Source organism: Saccostrea cucullata, unplaced genomic scaffold (genome assembly GCF_032062105.1).
Source record: "Saccostrea cucullata isolate Sc308-1 unplaced genomic scaffold, CSIRO_AGI_Scuc_v1 ctg345, whole genome shotgun sequence".
NCBI lineage: Eukaryota > Metazoa > Mollusca > Bivalvia > Ostreida > Ostreidae > Saccostrea > Saccostrea cuccullata.
Window position 1 is genome coordinate 118,627 of NW_026923192.1, and position 22,377 is coordinate 141,003.

The 22,377-nt window shown below is 34.0% G+C and overlaps 2 protein-coding genes across 2 annotated transcripts in view; one reads left to right on the plus strand and one right to left on the minus strand.

Annotated features, from left to right (window-relative positions):
* Positions 1-22,377, minus strand: part of LOC134263406 (solute carrier family 40 member 1-like) — a 125,614-nt gene that overhangs the window by 69,130 nt on the left and 34,107 nt on the right. The gene's annotated exons all lie outside the window — the stretch shown is intronic.
* On the plus strand, positions 6,004-21,018 carry LOC134263405 (S-phase kinase-associated protein 1). Its single transcript, XM_062745739.1, has 5 exons — positions 6,004-6,111; positions 6,626-6,722; positions 11,975-12,189; positions 12,798-12,938; positions 20,514-21,018. The coding sequence occupies exons 2-5, from the start codon at positions 6,626-6,628 to the stop codon at positions 20,547-20,549; spliced, it is 489 nt and encodes a 162-aa protein (XP_062601723.1). The 5' UTR covers positions 6,004-6,111; the 3' UTR covers positions 20,550-21,018.

Sequence of the window (22,377 nt, forward strand, 5' to 3'; positions counted from 1 at the left end):
CAGTAGTAATGCTGACAATTTGAAATAGCTGCATTGCATGGTACTTATTTGAGAGTGTAATTTCAGACTTGCAGAGGACACGTAAGATTTTTTCATTGCATTGGTACTGCAATAAGATTGAACAAATTGAACAACTTACATAATATAAAGAATTTAGAATTGGCTTTTCATGAACTATAGAACAGAATTCAAATTAGAGAGTTGGCTGTTGAAAGCGGTAGCATGTGTTCCTGAAAGCTGATCTTCGTGGTTCTTCTTCATACTTAATATTGGGCCACCAAGTTTTTACAGTGTAATCGGCACTACCGGTGATGCAGAGGAATTTGACAAATTACAGACGTGTTAAACTGTCAACAAAAGGTTTTTGTGAAACAGTGATGGCAGCTCTCTGCAAAGATTTAAGTTCTCAAATGCAAGCAAAACACCAAGGCCAAGGTCTAGAGATATAAAATATTGGTACCCATAGTAAAGGTTTTATCACAAGTAAGGAAATCGTCTTTATGAAATATGAAGACTTTGCACCAATCATTCAAATGTTATGGACAAGATAGAAGATTTGCTAAAAGTGTATCAAGGTCAAATTTTCAAAATTAATGGAGCCTAAGGACGTTTTTTTATTTATTAAGGAATAAACAAGCCCTAGCACCAACCTTTCAAAACATGGCCAAGGTTAAAGGTATACGCCCAAAGGAATATCTTATAACATTGAATACACATGCGGAACATAAAAGTCGTACTACCAATGGTTATAGCCCAGATTTAAGTTTTCCAAAGGTAGGTCAAAAGTCAAAATTAACTGTGGCTAAGTAAAGATCTTATAACAAAGAATGTATAAAAATGAAAGCCCTGGCACCAATCATTCAAAAGTTATGGCCAAGAATAAAATTTTTTTTATCAAAAGTAAGACAAACCAAGGTCAAGACAAAAGGTCAAAACTGCTCATACCCAAAGGCATATAACAAGGGATACACTTTGAAAATGAAAGTTCCAACAACAATCATTCAAGAGTTATGGCCAAAGCTAGAGCTTTTCAAAAGTGAGTCAAACACCGAGGTCAGGATCAAATGGTCAAAATCGTTGGCACCAAGAAAAAGTCTTCTTACACATGTATGATATGAAAACCCTAGTTCCAATCATTCCCAACTTATGGCCAAAGATATGGGTTTTGAGTGGAACAAAAACTCATAGATCTATCACGTTTTATCGATAAGTTTAATATCTGCACCCAAGAAAAGGTCTGTAAAAGTTATCACAAAATAAATACATGTGAACTTGTGAAGTATAAAAGCTTAAGCACCAAGTGTTATCATGTATTAAAGATTCGTGTCTTTGAAAATCTTTTTTCTATCTCCTCGTGAGTGCAGGCAAACTATTTGTAAGAAAACCCACTGAGTTCGTTTTCGTAGGTTAAAAAATAAAATGATCGCTTTATAACGTGAAACTTTCGCGAATAAACGCGTAAATTTCGCGTTATAAGTGTAACTTTCGCGAATAAACGTGTAATTTTCGCTTTATATCGCGAAGTTATATAGTAATGTATATAGGTCCGTGTAACACTTAACAATTCAAATTTCTAAAACGATTTAGAGTTTTAGAATGTTAATATATTAGTTCAAATATCTAACTTTCAAAAACTCAAACTGATTTGGTATATTGAATTTTAATATTTTAGTTCAAAAATCTAAAATTTCAATTTTCCAAACAGGTTGAACATTTTGAGTTTTAAGATTTTTACTTAAATATTCAAAATTCAAATTTCCAAAAACAAATTTTGTATTTTAAACTTTAGAGTTTTTAATCTACCGTTTGTTTAGAAAGTTTACGCTTAACAATCTAAAATTCGATAACATTTTCGTCTTTTGATTATTTAAAATTTACCTCAAACTTCCAACTTTCAAACGCTTTAGATTTTTAGAAATTTAGAATTTTGATTTTAAAACTCAACTTTAAAATAACCAAAACACGTTTGTACATTTTGAGTTTTTAGAGGTTTACTTCAAATATCCAAAATATGAAATTCTATTCCTGGTTTAAATTTTGGATATTTAAAGTAAAATTCTAAAAAGGTCCGTGTAACACTTAACAATTCAAATTTCTAAAACGATTTAGAGTTTTAGAATGTTAATATTAGTTCAAATTTCTAAATTTCAAAAACTTAAACTGATTCTTATATTGGAATTTAATATTTTAGTTCAAAACCTAAATTTTCAAATTTCCAAACAGGTTTTAGAATTTTAGATTTTTACCTTAAACATTCAAAATTCAAATTTCCAAAAACAAATTTTGTATTTCAAACTTTTGAGTTTTTAGCCTACTGTTTATTTAATAAGTTTACGCTTAACAATCTAAAATTCAGTTTGAGGAGTTTTGATATTTCAAAATTTACTTCAAACTTCTTTATTTCAACTTTCAAAACGTTTTAGATTTTTTTAAAATTTAGAATTTTTATTCAAACATTCAAATTTCAAACAACCAAAACACTTGGAGGTTTTAGATATTTACTTCAAATATCCAAAATATCAAGTTCCAAACCTGGTTTGAATTTTGAAACTATTACAAAAACACTGTTGGCTAAGCAAAAGAGCTTTAAGATAGTTAGAATATTGAGCTGATATTCAAAATTCAAATCGGGTTTAGAAACTTGGTATTTTGGATTGTTAAAGTAAAATTCTAAAACTCAAAGTGTTTAGGTTATTTGAAATTAGCATATTTGAACTAAACTTCCAATTTTCTAAAAATCTAAAAGGTTTCAAAGTTGGATTTTAGAAGTTTGAAGCTGATTTCAAATAATCAAAAGACGAAAAATATTACTTAACTATAGATTGTTAAATGTAATCTTTCTGAGCAAACAGTAGACTAAAAACTCAAACGTTTAGATTACAAAAATCGTTTTTGGAAATTTGAATTTTGGTTTCTTAAGGTAAAAATCTAAAATATTAAAATTCTAAAACCTTGGTAGAAATTTGAAAAAAAAAAAGGTTTTTGAACTAAAATATTAAATTTCAATATACCAAATCATTTTGAGTTTTTGAAATTTAGAAAATTGAACTATTATATTAACATTCTAAAACTCAAAATCATTTTAGAAATTTGAATTATTAAGTGTTACACGGACCTAAAAACAGTGTTAAGTTATTAGAAATTTGAACATTTGAACCAAAATTTCTAAAAATCTTAAACGTTTCAAAGTTGGATTTTAGAAGTTTGAAGCTAATTTCAAATAATCGAAAGACGAAAAATATTACCAAACTTTAGATTGTTAAGTGTAAACTTTCTGAACAAACGGTAGACTAAAAACTCAAACGTTTATTCCATAAATCGTTTTTGGTAATTTGAATTTTGAAAATTTAAGGTAAAAATCTAAAATATCAAAATTCTAAAACCTATTTGGAAATTTAGATTTTTGAACTAAAATATTAAATTTCATTATACCAAATCAGTTTGAGTTTTTGAAAGTTAGATATTTGAACTAATATATTAACATTCTAAAACTCTAAATCGTTTAAGAAATTGGAATTGTTAAGTGTTACACGGACCTATATAGTATATAAATGTTGCTTACTTAGAGACCTTTGATCTTGAATGGCAGATATAAAACACATGAAGGCAGACGGGAACTTCTATATGAATTTATGAATGACTTTTTCTCAGAAGATGTACCGGGGAAATGACGCGATAATAGGATAGATTAGTTTTCAGATTTTTGCATTTTATTTAAAATCCCTACTAATTTAAAATAAAATGAATATACCTTTAAAGATTTTTTTTGTTTTCACTTGTTAAATTCAAGAAATTCTTAAGACTGATTTTTTGAGAGTTTGTACACTTTGAATTCATTGTCAATGTTTCGAATGCAATGGTATATGACCACGTGGTGCAACCTCAAAATACAGTGTAATGAACATTTTTGGAGACAAATGAACATTTGTCATTCAATTTTCAGTTTTGGAAAACTCGCATAGACTTTGAATTGTTTGAACAGCATTGAGAAACACGAAATGTGACTGAAAAAAAGATTTAGAAAGTATGGAATGCCATATACGACAGCCAACTGCTTACTGCCAACTGCCGACTGCTTACTGCCAACTGTCAGCTGCTTACTGCCAACTGCCACATATATTTGAATAAATTTTATATTTGTATTGATATTTATATGAATTTTCACAAAAAAAGGGAAAAAAGGCACGGATCCAGGACATTTTTTCCACGGGGGTCACCCTGGTAAAATTGAACTGAATAAAATGACCAATATGTTTTATCTTATGTAATATTCAATATATGCAGTTGATAAAGTACATTGTTTATTTTTTTCCTATTTGAAATAGGTAATAAAATGACTATTTTCTGCTTTTAATCTTTAAAGAAGCCCCCCACCCCTCCCCCGGAGACAACAAAACCTTTGAAGAGAGAATAATAATAAAAAAGATTTGCCGCTTCGCAGAGAAAGATGTTTTGAAAATAAATTTCCGTTTTCCATTATTTTCTATAGTTAAAAATTTCCTCAAATTAAAGATGTATATCTCTGTGTGTTATAATGCAGGCACGTAGCATCGTTTTTGAAAGTGGGGGGGGGGGCAACCAGAGAAATTTTTTTTTACTTACCTGAAAAAGTTGACAAGCAAAAAAAAAAAAAAAAGAAAGAAAGAAAGGAAAAAAAGGAAATAGCCCAAACTCGAAAATCCTATTTCGGGGGGGGGGGGGGGGGGGGTGGCTAGCTTTTTTTTAATGCCAACTACCTTTTACTTACATTTTTTTTCCACACAATACTACATATCCTTCATATCATTTTACTATGGTAAGAAGTGGGGGGGGGGGCAACCATCCTTTCAATATACATTTTCAATAGTAAAGGTAATGTTGGGAAAAAAAGTGGGGGTGGGGGCCAGCCCCCCACCCCCCTCCTGATGCTACGTTCCTGTAATGTTTCACATGCATAGATCTGGGGGGGGGGGCATTTAAAATTTATACAGTCATACGTTAAATAAACTAAACGAACTACCGGTATAACTGACCTTGGACCCTCCACTTAGAAAACGCCGATCAAACATTTATATCTCTTTGTTTGTACAAATAAAATATGTTTTACATGCATAGATCTAGAGACAGGGGTCCGGAACACCCCTCTAAAATTTGTAAAGTTATTTAATGCACAAACTAAACCATCTAAAAGTTATTTAATGTATAAAATAAATCAACTAAAAGGGACCTTAGAACCCCCCCCCCTCCCCAACCAAAAATGTGGATTCGTGTTAAGTTGATATGAAAAATGTCATACACATGAAGGTATGACGCATAAGAACCCCCTCTCCCCGGCCGAAATAAATTTTCACATTTAGGAAAGGACTTTACGTATTTTTTTCTTGTCAAGAAATTTCTGGTTTGGATTTTTTTTTTATCAGAGTGACCTTCTTGGAAAAATGTCCTATAGATCCGCGCCTCTTTTTTAAATTTACATATATATCAATATAAAAATAAAATTTATTCAATTATGTGTGGCAGTTGCCAGTAAGCAGTCAGCAGTTGGCAGTAAGCAGTTGGCTGTCGTATATGGCATTCCATAAGAAAGGGGAAATTGTAACGAATAAATTAGATCATATTTAAACATAATTAAAATCAATGAAAGTTGAAATTATGCAAATATCTCGGTTAAACAGCAGAAGTTTCACGTCATAACGCGAAAGTTTCGCATTTATTCGCGAAAGTTACGCGTTATAACACGAAAATTTAATTTTTTACCTACAAAAATGAGTTCCATGGGCTTTGTATATTTGAATGGGTATATTAAATGAGGAATAAAAAATTCAATTGGCCTTCAACTAACTTTAATTTCTTTCTCTGGAAATATAATCACAGTCTAATTAAATTATTTGTTGAGAAATTAGCCCTATACGATGTATTTTATTGTGAGGTTTTTGTCCTGGGGGTAAGATTTAAACCCCGCATTGGGCTAAGTTATCTATGTATTGATTGCATATACACAGTGATAATCTAAGCTGTCGAGTTTGGTTTACATCGGGCTCGAAATTCTGAAAATACATTTTCGATATATATTTTGGCTCAGACGTTCCATGAAAATTGGTCAGCTTGAAAGCATAATAATATACGAACAAGGTGAGTATATTTTCATTTTTTATTCTTAATTCTTGAATGAAGGTTTGTTTGAGATAGAGCACTCCAACCGAATTGATTATATTCTTTGATTAAGGTCATTTGTTTAGACCACCGAACGTGTTCTCTCTTGCCAACAAAGATGGCGGAGTGTTTCTTAACATAGTTATGACCATTTGCCAAGTGACGTGTATTTTGCATTGTGTATAATGGAAAACATTACAATAAAGGATTACTAATTTTTACACATATATATTATATTTTCCTTTCTGGTGATAACCAGTGGAAAGTATGAAATACAGCTCATTGTTAATCAGTGAATGAAGTAAGACAGCAGAGTTGAGAGAATGACTGAATGACGCACGTTTCAAAGGCATTCGATCATATTTGTAATAATTCATGGAAATTTGTACAAACTCTTAGATGAAAAATAATTTTGATGTGGATGTTTGCCTAAATATTGTCTTTTGTGTTTTTTAATTTGAGAAATTTTGCTATCAGGTGCATTTTCTTTCAGATGCCTATGATAAAGTTACAGAGTTTGGAGGGGGAAGTATTCGAGATAGATGTAGAGATTGCAAGACAATCAGTTACTATCAAAACTATGCTTGAAGGTAAACTGCTTTGAATACTTGATTGAAATGGCCATGAAGAAAAGTGCATGTAAATGTAATCGCCAATGTTAATGACAGCTCTTCAGAAAATTTTGAATCTGTAACAGGAAAGGTGTGTGGTGCGCATGCGCGAAAGTAGTAGACGTAAATTTTTGTTGCTCTTAAAATTTTTCCAAGTTTATCAAAATATTTAGTCTAAGACGACATAAACCGCAGGAAAGTTGAAGTATTACACCTGCAATCAATGTGTGACTCGATCCTGCTACCTCATTGGTAAAACGCTTGTAAGACTGCATTCATATAATGTGAAAAGCATCAGTGATCTGTGAGTATTAATCAGCTGTTCACCAAAATGGTACCAGCCCCTTGCCATAGCCATCCAGTCTTCGCCTGACCATCATAATTGTATGTATGCATCTGTACCAACATAATGCTCCTTCTATACATGTTATTTGTGTTATCATGCCTCGAGAATCTGTTCTATACACAACCAGAATTTCCTCTGTCAAATCAAAATCATGATTTAGCTGTGAAAATGCAGACTTTAAACTTCACCATCCTCAGACAAGTGATTAATAAGAATATATTAAAGGACCAAGAAAACACAAAGTCCTTGTTAGTATTCCTTATCTCCATATATAAGATCAAACGATGTTGAGAGTAACCCTGGACCTGCTGATTCCTCCTACCCATGTGGAACTTGTGATCTTCCAGTTACTTGGGATGACAAGGGTATTATGTGTGAAACATGCAACCAGTGGTACCATGCTACCTGTCAATCTGTTCATAGTAAGACATATAATGAACTTGCCAACAACAGTGCTATTGCTTGGGATTGTATCATATGCGACTGCCCTAACTACAGCTCAGTCTGCTTTGAACATATAGTCACAACATCAAACCCCTTCAGTGTGTTATCAGACTCAACCATTGCTAGTCCAACACCAAGTGCAACTATTACACCAGTTCATACCTCGACACCAACTAAGAACCATCAACCTCGACCAAAAACATCTCCTATCAAACTACTAAATGTAAACTGCCAGTCAATAAAGACCAAACAATGCCGAATCAAAAATCTCATAGAAAGTACCAAACCTGACATTGTTGTGTGTACTGAGACCTGGACAGACCCATCAATTACAGACAACCAAATCTTTCCAACAGAGTATAAACTATACCGTAAAGACCGTGCCTCTAATGGAGGAGGTGTGCTCATTGCTGTCAACAAAAAATATGTGAGCTCACCAGTTCCTGAGCTAGACTCTAACTGTGAAATCATCTGGACGAAGATCAGTCTAGTTGGACGGAAAGACCTATATATAGCATCATACTATAACCCCAAAACATCTAATGAAGAATCTTTAGAAGAACTACGAAAAAGCTTAAATCGGGTGCACCAGGTTAAAAATGCAAGTGTAATTGTTGCAGGCATTTCAACTTACAGGATGGAACTGGACAAATAAGACACTAAAGCCAAATACCGCCTGGTCAGGAAATCACTACAAATTTGTAGATATCCTGGATGACAATGGCTTAGTTCAGCTAGTAGAATGCCCAACAAGAGGCGAAAACACCCTGGACTTGATAGTGACCAACAATCCATCAAAATTTAACAGAGTAGAAACCATACCAGGCATATCATACATTGTCTTTGCAGAAATAGACACGAACATCCTAAAGAAACATCAAAAACCTGAAAATCCCCTTGTATCGCAAAGCCAGCTGGGATACAATGAAAGAAGATATGACATCAACCCTAAACACAATATCAAAGATGGACGTTGATAATCACAGTGTAGATGAGATGTGGAAGTGCTTTAAAACTAACCTGGAAAACAGCATAAAGCAAAATATACCACATAAAGATGCCAGAGCCAAAGATGGCCTACCATGGATAACACCAGAACTTAAGAAACTCATCCATAAGAAAAACAGACTATACAAAAAGAAGAAGAAATCTGGAGACAACAGAGATAATGAACACTTTAAAGAAATCAAGGGGAAGGTTCAAAGAGATCTAAGAAGAGCATATTGGAACTACATCGAGGGAATAGTAACACCTAAAGTAGAGGATGACCAATACAGCGGCCTAAAACGCTTCTGGACCTATATAAAACACCAAAGAACTGACAACAATGGAATCTCACTAATCCGCAGTGAAGGAGTGCTACATGCCAATCCGACTGACCAGGCAGATGTGCTAAACAAGCAGTTCCAGTCCGTAAGAGAAGACACATATCAGTACTGAAGAATTTTTGACTGTCCTATGAGTGGAAAACACCCAGTTGCACCAGAACTGCACATCACCCATAATGGAATTCTAAGACTATTGAAAAATCTGAATCCATATAAAGCAGCGGGCCCAGATGGTATTAAACCTAGAGTACTGAAGGAGCTGGCTGATAGCGTGACCCCTATTCTCACCATCATCTTTAAGAAATCCCTAGAAAGTGGAGAGATACCGTCGGAGTTGCGTAAAGCTCATGTTAGCCCGATTTTCAAAAAAGGGGATAGATACAAGGCTGAGAATTATCGACCCATCTCCCTTACATGTATCTGCTGCAAGCTCATGGAGCATATCATCACCAGCCATATAATGCAACACGCTGATACCAATAACATACTATACCCACTTCAGCATGGTTTCCGTAGCAAGAGATCCTGTGAATCCCAACTCATTGAGTTTATAGATGACATAACCAATCACATGGCTGCCGGAAAGCAGACAGATGTATTGATCATGGACTTTTCCAAGGCTTTTGACAAGGTCAGCCATAGCCTCCTCATCCATAAACTCCGACATTATGGGATAGGGAAAAGTGAACAATTGGAAGCTTCCTGTCCAACAGAACACAAGCTGTAGTAGTCGAAGGAGAAATGTTTTGCTATGTCAATGTTTTGCCTCAAGGGTCAGTCCTTGGGCCATGCTTATTCCTGTTCTATATAAAACATGAGAAGGCCTCAATGCCACAGTAAGACTCTTTGCTGATGATACTATCGTATATCTTACTGTTGGACACCCAGACATCCAGGCAGACCTTGATAAACTGGGCATTTGGGAAAGGAAGTGGAAGATGTAGAATTCCATCCTGATAAATGTAATGTACTATCAGTCAGCAGGAAGCCAAACCCAATACATCACCAATACAAGCTACATGGCCATACTTGAAGGTAATACTGCTGTCTGAATAACATTGACTTGAAATGGAGCGATCATATAAGTAACATCTGTAGCAAAGGAAACAAGTAATCTCCGCCGAAATTTAAATGACAGCTCAACATCAATAAAGGAGAAAATTTTGAATTGTACACCCAAAAAGACACCTATAATCTGGAAATGGTCCAACGACGTGCTGCACGCTATGTAAGCAATAGGCATGGAAACAGGTCAAGTGTGGACAGCATGATACAACATCTGCAATGGCAAACACTAGTCAGGAATTTCTCGTCCTGTTTTATAAGATCGTTCATGATGAAGTTGCCGTTACCAAGCATGATCGACTTATCCATGGATCACCAATACTCACCAAGAAGCCTACCAATTACCATCTTGTAAAAGTGACTATAGAAAATTGTCTTTGTACCATCAAAGACACAACCACCTAACCAGAGATTGTCATGGCAAAAACACTTGATTGCCCCTGGTAGTCTCAGGTGACCACTATATGCCATGAATCTAATATTTTAACCTTTTAACCTTTTAAATTTTTATGATTTTGGAACTCCATGCGCACCACACATGCCATAATAATCAACTAGTTGATTGTGGGCAGTACATGGCAGAAGGAGAAAACGTATGGCTGGACCAGGAATCGAACCCGGGACCCCTGTATCACTTGTCAGGTTTTCTACAGATTGAGCTACCCAGGCCGATATCCACGGCCCAAACCATTTAATACAAATCTAAAATCATACACATTAACTTGGTTTTAATTTGAAAAGTTTTATTAAATGTAGTATAATATTATTTCATTTTTAGCTCTACTGGTCAGAGACCAGAAGAGCTTATGCGATAGTAATGCGTCCGTAGTCCGTCCGTCTGTCTGTCTGTCTGTCTGTAAACAATTTTTCAAAATGCTACTCCTCCTACAGTTTTGGTCTGATTTCAATATAACTTGGCACACAAGTAGACCAGACTAAGATACATAATTCTGTGTATCGGTTTTTGATTTCAAAGAACGGTGTTGCTGCGGTTACTAAAAATAGAAATTTCTATGAAATTCTTTCAAAATGCTACTCCTCCTACAGTTTTGGTCTGATTTCAGTATAACTTGGCACACAAGTAGACTTAACACTAAGGTAGTACATAATTCTGTGTATCGGATTTTGATTTTGATGATCGGTGTTGCTGTGGTTACTAAAAATAGAAATTTCCATGAAATTCTTTCAAAATGCTACTCCTCCCACAGTTTTTGTCTGATTTCAATATAACTTAACACACAAGTAGACTACACTAAGATACATAATTCTGTGTATCGGTTTTTGATTTTGATGAGTGGTGTTGCCATGGTTACTAAAAATAGAAATTTCTGTGAAATTCTTTCAAAATGCTACTCCTCCTACAGTTTTTGTCTGATTTCAATATAACTTGGCACACAAGTAGACTACACTAAGATACATAATTCTGTATATCGGTTTTTGACTTCAATGAACGGTGTTGCCGTGGTACTAAAAATAGAAATTTCAGTTAAATGCTCTTAAAATGCTACTCCAAATACAGTTTTAGTCTGATTATAATATAATGTAATATAATTTATTGCTGTTTTAAAGTTTCAATTCCCATCTGCTTATAAGTACTTTTCTCTTCTTTGCTATAAGTACAAACCAGTAGAGCTTCAGTCTCGACAGAGACTTCTGGTTTTTCAATGTGTCATTGACAAAAGATGCAGATTTGAAACTAAATTATAGAATACAATACATATGACCAAAATGGGTACATAGTACAGGAAAAATAAACAGTATATTCAAAATAACTAATTAAACTTAGTGTGTTAAGATACCATTAAAACTTTCTTTTCTAATGATTTCAATGTTAAATGGTAAGTAGATAGTGTGTTTTTAACAAGCATGACAGGCAACTACTACAAGATTTTCCAGTAGTCCAACTCAAAATTGGTAGTTGGTTTCTGTACTGCTAACTTCTATAATAACTTAGATGATTAGAAGGTCAGAAGATCAGAAATTGGTATTAAAACCAAATAGATGACTTGTAATTAAAATGGAAGTACATGTACCTGGTTTTTTTGTAGATCTGGGTGTAGAAGATGATGATGAAGAACCCGTCCCACTTCCAAATGTCAACGCAGCTATCCTCAGAAAAGTCATCGCCTGGTGCACCTACCACAAAGATGACCCTCCCCCGCCCGAGGACGATGAGAACAAGGAGAAGAGAACTGATGATATCTGCTCATGGGATGCTGAATTCCTCAAAGTGGACCAGGGCACTCTGTTTGAATTAATTCTTGTAAGTAAGAACAACTGAACTGTTTACCAAAATAAAAACAAACAGAGAGCTGAATTCTATTTTGGTGCTGTCTACTTGTGTATCAAATTGTATTCACATCGAATCAGACTTGTGTATCAAGATCTGTTCAAATTGAATGAAAACTAAAGAATACTGTTCTGAAAAATTGTTTACAGACTGACAGATTGACTGATAAATAATGGACATCAAATAAGTTGAGACAAATTACTGACATCTTGTCATCAGATAAAGTCTTCTGATTCTGGATCAGTAAAGCTGACCAGCAGATTATCCCTGCTGACCTATGTCTATAGTGGTAATGCTTATCACTGCCAAATATGCAGTGTTTATTAGAAGTCAGAGGAAGAAATGTATTTTTGTAACCATAGTTGTAACTGTACTCTAAAAACTTTAAGAAAAAAGGGTATTAAAAGTTCCAAAGGAATACTAAAACATAAAAATTTCAGGATTTTTTTTCCCTTTAGATATGTTATCAAAATCTGTAAAATTAAAATAAAATTAGAACTTGAAGTCTACCAAAGGACTGTCTGTGCTTTATTTGAAAAAAAGGCTCTTTGAAAATGCTTTTCCTTTATTTTACAATTTAGGCAGCAAATTACCTGGATATTAAAGGACTGTTGGATGTCACCTGTAAAACTGTAGCAAATATGATCAAGGGAAAGTCCCCAGAAGAAATCAGAAAGACATTTAATATCAAGAATGACTTCACTCCAGCAGAGGAAGAACAGGTGGGTTAATTGTAACAATTAGGAAGAAAAGTTATTATGTTAGATTTAATTTCTCTAAATGTCTGCTTGTGTTTTCAGCAGCTACATATATCTCCTACTTACTGTAGATATGCTTACTAGATATACTTACTACAGATATGCTTACTTTGCTTTGGTCAAAATTCAGCAGAATTAGCTTTCCCTTTGCAGACTTGTTTACCCATATCTTTGTCTCTTAGTATTTTGATTCGATTTGACCGTGAGATTTGGCATTAGCCAGTAAGATTTCACTTTCAATCGATTTTACATATATTAATAGGAAAAAACTGCTTTTCTGATTATGCTACGTTCCCACTGTCGTGCGGCCAGTTACGCACGTCAGGATAGATCAATCGTAGTTGATCGCAGAGTTTTTATTGAATTTTATGCCAAGATACGAAGAGATGCGTTTTTATACGTTTCATTACGCTTTCATGCGCTATGGCCACGATGGATAAATTTCATGAGATGCGATCTCTGACGATCTGACTACCGTTCTGATAAGATGAATTACGTTCCAATAGGATTATCAAGATTTAGTCGAAAAAGGACCTCGATCTGTCACGAACATCACGATCCGAGTTCTCGATTAGAAAGGATCTCCTACGTTTTAATATGTACTCTACGATACAATGTGTTCATCGTGCACTCTTGCGCTAATGTACGATAAAATAACACGTTCATTGTAATGTCATTCACAATCAGGATCAAGATAGAACACGTTTTGAGTTACGATTGTACCCCAACAGACATTCAAAAATCGGGCTATACTGAGTCCTTTATATTTTATCTATTAGGCCACACCAATTTGTAACATAGTTCTTCGGATTTTCAAAAATAAAAAGAGAGGCGAGCGAGCGAAAATATTTTACAAATATTTATTTTTTCAGTTTTCAAAATTATGAGGCGAGCGAATATAATTAATGTTAGTGGAAAACATTTCTAAGTTCTATTCTATAGTACACAGGGGTGTGCAATTGAGAAAAAAATCAAGTACTTTCCCACAGGCTAGTGGCAGCTTTCAATTAATATAAAAAGTTATTTACCCAAACAGAGGGGCAAAAATTAAAATAAATACAAATCTGGAGAAGAAATTAATTGCTGAAAAAGTCAGGGTACTGGGGTCATTCTTTTTAAAATTAAAGTTAAAAGTTCTCACTATCAATATCAATCATGCATAAATTGTTATGAAAAAAAAATTAAATTAATTTAAATGAATTATCTTCCCCTTTTCTTGATCATTGCACTAGCTCATTTAGAATAAAATCAAAAGCATTTTGTTTTCATCTTAAATCATTAAATACACTGGAAATATATTTTATATGAGTCATAAAACACTTATCTTTCAGTTCATTGGATAATCGTAAATAATTTAATGAGATATCTGCATGTATTTACCATAAATGGAGGAATAGAGGAAATTCGGATTAGGAAAAAAACGATCGTTTTTGGAAGTAATTAAGTCAGATAGAACTACAAAACAGATAATATTATGAAGATTTATTGACAATAGGAGCAATTTGTCTGGAAAATTTTAACTGATTGGGAATTTTATAATAAATACAAGTGAAAATACCGATTGTTCTTGTCATTCGTTGTTGCATTGCGTGTGTAGTTATGATTTTTACTAGCCCGACGTGCTACCTCCTTGCAGAAAACACCTAGCCTGATCCCCAAAAATGGAAGCCCCCGTTGTTTGGATATGCTAATTGCTCACCCCTAGTACATACAAACAGTTACACGAGCGTCTTGCAAAACTTCACAGACTGCTAAAAAGTACAAACAAACACTAAATCCCGCGCTTCTGTCATACAAATTTCCAAGTCTTCTATGCGTTTTGTGTAAAAAGTCAAGAAAAAAAATTGAAATCGGATATTTTTGGACGCGTGCGCAAAATTTATTTTTTTAATATTATAATTTGGATTTGTTAAAAATAGAAGCGGCGAATCCGACGAACTATATTAGAAATTGGTATGGCCTTAAGGACAGATGATACAAACAAACTTTTGTCAAAAATTTTGAAAATAACAACTTGGGTCATGTTTTCATGAATAAAATGAATAAGTTTCACCGCATAGTTTTTATTTTTTTATTCAAATTTGCACAAAAATGGAATTTGAAGTGAAAATTATTTGTATAGAATAATAAGGATGGTTTCAGAAGGGTAGAATTCCGAACCTCACTGAAGGTTTACAATTTCTTTATATTCTAGAAATTTATTATTTGCATCATTTGCAATGAAATTATGTAAAAAAAAAAAAAAATACCAATCCAGGCATCTATTTTTTTGTTTGTATCGTCTGTCCTTAAAAAGTAAACAAAACATAAACATACAATCAATAATAATGGCAGAAGTGGAGGTTGATGACAACTTCATAAACGTGGTGTTTGTAGTTTAACTATGGCCATATGTTATTGCTGTCAAAGTAGAGCAAAGGCAGCAGTATAACTGTTTTTCTTATCTTTTTTTTTTTTTTTCAACGATGTTGCCTCTGATCGAAAGGGTTCAGGTTCAGAAGAAAATAGGGTCTCCCCCTCTTCCTTTTTTGTACCTGTTTTAGGTGGCATCTTTAAAATATTTTTTCCAAAATTCAGACATTTTTTTTAATCGGGAAAGAAACGCGTTCAATTTTCCCGTTATTTTTGCAAGTTTAAGTACTCATAATATAGCGTGATTGTCCGCAACAAAGCGTTAACACTCATGTCTAATGACGTTTACTCTCATACGTCCGTATCAAATCGTCTTTGAGCGGGAAAATACCGTGTCAGCACGTGAGCAGTAGGACCAAGCAAAGCGTCACAGATAGTGACAGAACGTGAGACATCACAACGAATCGCCACTCAGCGGGATGTTTGTTCTGTCCGAAATCGATCCAGATGATCACGATATGAAAGCCAGATTAGATGTGTTTACTTACGATGCAGCTGAGGATAATTACGATGTAATGCGATTTGATGCGATGATAACGATTAAAATTTAATCGTGTTAATCGTAGAACAATTTTTGACAGTCAAAAAAAATTTCACGATCAACCTGATAGCCACGAGTGAACACAAGATTTATTTCGGTTGGATATGATCACTACGATTTGTCCACGTTCGAGTCCCCGATTTTAATCGTGACGCCAATCGTGATATTGGGAACATAGCATTACAAAAACATGGTTTAACAACATGGTCTTTGTAATTTCACAATGCCACCGCATTTTGACGACCTGACGTCCCTTATATGTGTTTGAAATCTTTCTCTTCTTTAGCGATAAAAAAGCGTGAAACTAAGGCTATCTAAATTTAATTCCCTGGTTCTCAGGCCAATTTTCTCCAAAAGAGATGCGGGAGGGTGGCATTTTATTTTTCATTTTATTGGCAATAAAGTAGATGAGGGAGGTTTTTTTTTTAATTTCCGAATTTTCTTTAACATAAAGATAATTTTTTTAATCACAGATATACTTTCCATTTCTGGTTAAAATTTCTGCTCTATCCATTGCTTAACAGCGTGTAAACATCGTAGGTAATGTCCTCGAATGTATTTTCAAACGAAGTAGCCAAAATCTTATTGTAAATGGCTACCGGAAGTGATATTTGAATACTAAACTACGAAACAAATGAGGTCGGAATTTTTTTTTCCCGGATTGGTCTCCGCAATACCAACTTTTTATTTTATCAAAAATACAATAAAATCGGCAATGCGGCTACCTCAAAACGGATGCGCGCGGGCCTGAGAACCAAGATTTCAGTTTTATATGGCCTAAGACAGAACATAATGAAAACTAACTGCTAAATTCTAAACGAACGTATTTCCAATTTCCATATTTTCATAATAGCAAAACATGAGACGTAATCTAGACTAAAAATACGGCGAAATCGTAAGAGTAAACAGGTCTGCCTTTGAGTCTGTGGGTATAAAATTACAATTTATTTGGCCCCACAATTAAGGATTTGCTGGTGCTCTATAGAAATTGACATTCTTCTATCCAGAAATTTTCTCTTTTTTTTCCATTTATTAACTTTTTTTACAGTTGTCCTATTAGGTTCAAATGTTGATTGAATGGACATGTATAATAAAACTATTTTTGATCCTGGATCTCGTCCAGTTGGGAGTAGGGGAGTTGAAATAGATTAATAGGAAAATTGTCATCAGTTATCTCTCTTTGTCCATTTATTCAAATATATTTTCATTTCCAAATATTTCTCCTGAAGATTCTTTGCAAGTTCGAGAAAAAATAACATTCTCTTGAACTGCCATAGAATGAGTAAGAATATTTCTATTATGACCTTATTGAAGTAAAATAAAAAGTGCAAAGAACTATATGCGGTATTAACCAACATTTGCCCCCCAAAATCAAACTTTGATGGAGTAATATTTAATTAAGTCCTTAAACAGGGGAGTATATGCTGACTTCAAAGCACTGAATAATTTCATAAGTGATGACGTCATATGTACGTAATGACGTCACAAATATGACGTAAATTTCAATTTTTTATGAATTTTGCAGAAAAATGTACATATTTCGTCGATATTTTAAATAAAAGTCACCGAGCGCATGTGTGTTCAGGATAAATATTTTGATATAATGTGTAGAATGATAATATCAATGAAATATGTCAATATTGTTCCTGAACACACATGCGCTCTATAAATTTTAAAGCTTAAATTGTTGAAATTTTGTCCATTTTGTCCTCTTTCTGAAAAAGGATATAAAATCGGACTAGTTTGTGACGTCATAAAAACAGAACTTGTGAATACACTGCTCTGGAACTATAATATTTTCTGTTAACTTATATTTCTCGTACAATTTATTGAATTCAGCACATTTCAGGAAGTTTTCAAAATTTGACTTTTGTGGGGGCAAACATATGCAATATACCGCATATAGTTCTTTTCAAAAATGACCTTTGAATGAAAAAAATATCCCCCAAGTCATCAGAAAATAATGTAGATATAAGATGTGAATTCAATTTTTGGGAATTCACGAGGTACATGAACTACAATACTTAATGCCTGCATATTTATCATGAAGCACCGAGTAAGTGACTACTGACTAACACACTTCATAAAATATGCCACAATGAAGCTTCATAGTTCATGTCTACATGAATTCTCTGGAATAAAATTTATTTCTTAAATTGTTATCTGAGAAAGCCGCAATGAATCCCATGTGATGAATTAACATAGCCTCTTTAGAGAAACGTATTCATTATGTATTTATGTAAATTTAAAAATAAATCCTGTATACAGGGTTATTTTCGCCCTTTTGCACTTCCAAATAATTTTGCCCTGTTTTAAATTCGCCCAGTTATAGTTCCGTTTAAATAAATTATGCTGTGTAATTTTAATTCGCACCGTTTTAAATTTGCCCAATCAAGAAGAGGGCGAAAGGGGCGAAAATAAAACAGGGGCGAAAATTTCCTGTATACAGTATACTTCTACACCACTGTCTGCAAGTGATAATTATTTTGATGTATAAAGATTAAGCTAAGGTTTTGTTTGCAATCACTTGGGGATGTTTGAAAGTGCAGTACTTCAATCTGGTTCAGATACAAATTTTATTGCAATTTGATTTTATAAGTGACTGTATGAATTTTTGAACCCGATGGGGCTGAGAACAAACTTCAGATATCTTAGATTTCGAGATATTGAGGGTAAAATACTTAACTGTATAAACAAAGATAAAACATTCTTTTAATTGCTTTATTGAGTAACTGGTATCATTAATTCATCCCTCACTGCACCCATAGATAATATGCCATCTGTGGAGCCCTTACTGAATGTTCATTTTTAGCTCACCTCAACGAAGTTGGGGGAGCTTATGTAATACCCTCGGCGTCGGTGTCGGCGTCGGCGTCCCGGGTTAAGGTTAAGTTTTTTGGAGCAGTTTTCTTTTTAAGTACTTCTATGTCCTATATTGATTAGACATGCATGGAAGATGGTTCTAGTGTGTTTCATTGTACCAGTCAAAGTTTCAGATGCTGCAATTTCAGCAAAGGAATGACCAGGTTAATGTTTTGGAGCAGGTTAACATTTTTGGTGCAGTTTTTGGTGTAGGTTTCATTTCCAAGTAACTATAAGCCCTATGTTGACCAAACTTGCATGGATGATACATCTAAGGATGCATACTACCGGGCTTGCTTCGGATGCTGATTCTGACCTACATTTTCCGGTTGAGTGAACAGGTTAAAGTTTTTGGTGCAAGTTTCATTTCCAAGTAACTATAAGCCCTATGTTGACCTAACTTGCATGGATGATACATCTAAGGATGCATACTACAGGGCTTGCTTGGGATGCTGAATCTGACCTACATTTTCCGGTTGAGTGAACAGGTTAAAGGTTTTGGTGCAGGTTTCATTTGCAAGTAACTTTAAGCCCTATGTTGACCAAACTTGCATGGATGATACATCTAAGGATGCATACTATAGAGTTTGCTTCGGAATCTGAATCTGACCTACATTTTCCGGTTGAGTGAACAGGTTAAAATTTTTTATGCAAGTTTCATTTCCAAGTAACTATAAGCCTATAAGGTTGACCAAACTTGCATGGATGATACTTCTAAGGATGCATACTACTGTGCATGCTTCGGATGCTGAATCTGACCTACATTTTCCAGTTGAGTGAACAGGTAAAAGTTGTTGGTGCAGGTTTCATTTGCAAGTAACTTTACGCCCTATGTTGACCAAACTTGCATGGATCATACATCTAAGGATGCACACTTCCGGGCTTGCTCGGATGCTGAATCTGACCTACATTTTCTGGTTGAGTGAACAGGTAAAAGTTGTTGGTGCAGGTTTCATTTCCAAGTAACTATGAGTTCTTTAATGACCAATCTTGCATGGATGATACATCTAAGGATGCATACTACCAGGCTTGCTTCGGATGCTGAATCTGACCTACTTTTTGTGGATGAGTGAAAATGTTAGTTTTTGATGCATGTTTCATTTCCAATTAACTATGAGCCCTATAATGAGCAAATTTGCATGGACGATACATCTTTGGATGCACACTAATGGACTTGCTTCGGATGCTGAATTCGACATACATTTTTCAGATAATAGACCAGGTAAAAGTTATGGGTGCAGGTCTATTACCAAAAAACTATAAGGCTTATATAACATTGTATAAACCAAACTTGCACAAATGTTGCATCAAGAGATGAAAACTCTCAAATTTGCTTCAGATGCTGGATTTTGATTACATTTTCATGAAGAAGAACTAGTTTAATTTTTTTATGTAGGTCTATTGCAAAGTATCAGATCAAAATTGCTTAAATATTTTCATATTTGGAATGTACACTTTTTGTTGGTTAATTGTGTGACTTTGCCTTACTTAAAGACAACATTCGTTGAGGTGAGCTCTGTAATCTCTGATTACCTATGTTTATAGTTTGCATGGGATACTCATAAAAAGGGTATGCCTTTCTTAAAGACATAAGGGGTTATGTCAGTTTCGTTTGCTGTTATGATAAGCGAATCTGAATACTTCACTGACAATTTAAATTCTCTCTCTTTTATAATTTTTTTTGTTTTTTCCTGTTATTTCATAAAGTTTTTATTTATTTTCAGGTTCGAAAAGAGAATGAGTGGTGTGAAGAGAAATAAAGGGAATGTTTGAAAATATTTTGTGTTTAGAGAGAGACTTTCTAAAGGTCTACAAAGGACAATGACAAACTGTAGTGTTGTCTCCAACGTGCTATGGACAAAATTAATTGTGTTAATTAATCAGCCTGATCACAATAATTGTGATGTTGTATATCATATTTTGTATTTATTTGTGAAGTTGCTTTGACTTTTCCGTTTTGTTAGATTTTTTCTCTGTCTCTCTACATTATTTCACCAAGGTAAATAAATTTACACAAAATTCCCTCTCTAGTTAGCTGATATAGAAAAAAAATATAAATTATGTTCACCTCTTTTTAACATCTTTGGAATGTATGTAGTTAGCACTTTAACTTAAATTTATGTGTTGAAATGAAAAGTTTTTCTACAAGATGAAAACAATGATTTTAATACCTTGTTTACTGTTTGAAAAAACATTAACCAATGTAAAATAAAATTTTCCTAAATATTATCATCCTTGTTTTTTTTTCAGTTTGTTCTAGAATAATCATTAAATAATACTAATGAATAAGAAATTACCGGTAGTCCATAGTTATCTTGAAATATATGGTAAAGTGTGCTTATATTAGCAAACACGATTATTATGAGTTGTTGCTTAAAGCAAAGTGATTTTCATTCCCTATGGCTTAAAACTATATTGTGATCGTAGGGATTTGAATAAATAATTGAAATGTAAAACTAGGAAATGAAAAGTATCTGCACTAGACTTTTTTTTGTGTGAACTTTAGGATACATCAAGGTTTCCTGTGATCAGAATTTATTTAGCCTGGAACTCCTTTATTTTTGAAGATGACATAATATAGGCCATTTCAAGCTGCAACAAATATAAACTGTATAGATACATATATAGGCTGTCCAAAGTCAACTCTACATTTAACGTTACATGTGTGCATAATTGTGGGAAAAAAGGGCAATTTGAACATTTCTAAATAGGTTGTTGACTGGTTTGTTTTTACCTTTAGCACTAAGAACTGCATTCTGTAGAGGAGTCTGAGAGATAGATGAGATTTGGACCCTCTGTGAGGATTACTAGTACTTGAACTGATTCCAAACAGTCTACATGTTTTATATTTTGAAGAGACAGATTTGCAGAAAATTATCTTTACAAAATAAGCTGATATGATTACAAATATTGACAGTATTTTATATTCAAGAGGATATGAAATTAGTACAATTCTCAGTTACCCTTGGACTTTCAGTAAGGCGTGGCATTCTCGACATTACATAATTAGCGCTTGTATGATCAGTTTGCAGGGAGCTATATTAGACAGTGAAATGTTTGGATACACTACTGCCGAGGTAGGTTCCCAGCAGCTTGGACAGCAGCTACAGGTCAAGGACAATGTCCGATGTAGGGGCCGGGAGGATTAAAGATCCTTAGAATCAAGGAAAAGTAAACGTTTTGACTAACATTTTATCTTGATGCCATTGGCAAATAGGCCCGTAGGAAGCAATTTGAGTAAAAGGAGAGGGGGGCCACACTACCAAACCTTTTCATTTTTGGTAGACACTAGCGAGTCAAATTTCTTTGACGTACCTTAGTAAAGTCAAAACTCTATTTTACCGTTGTAAAAATGTAAGCCTTCTGGATCCAGAATAAAATCTTATCTTGCAGCTTTGTTTTCTATGGTACGAGCAGTGGCTTAGCGCCCTTAATTCATGTAACACAAATGAATACTCAGATTTTTCAACCAAAGAAAATTGATCAAATAAAAAAAAAGTTGCCGAAAGTTCAATTATAGATCAAAATAAAATTGGATGAAGAATCCAGATTTTATCCTACATGTACATGTTCAAAATGACTATACTA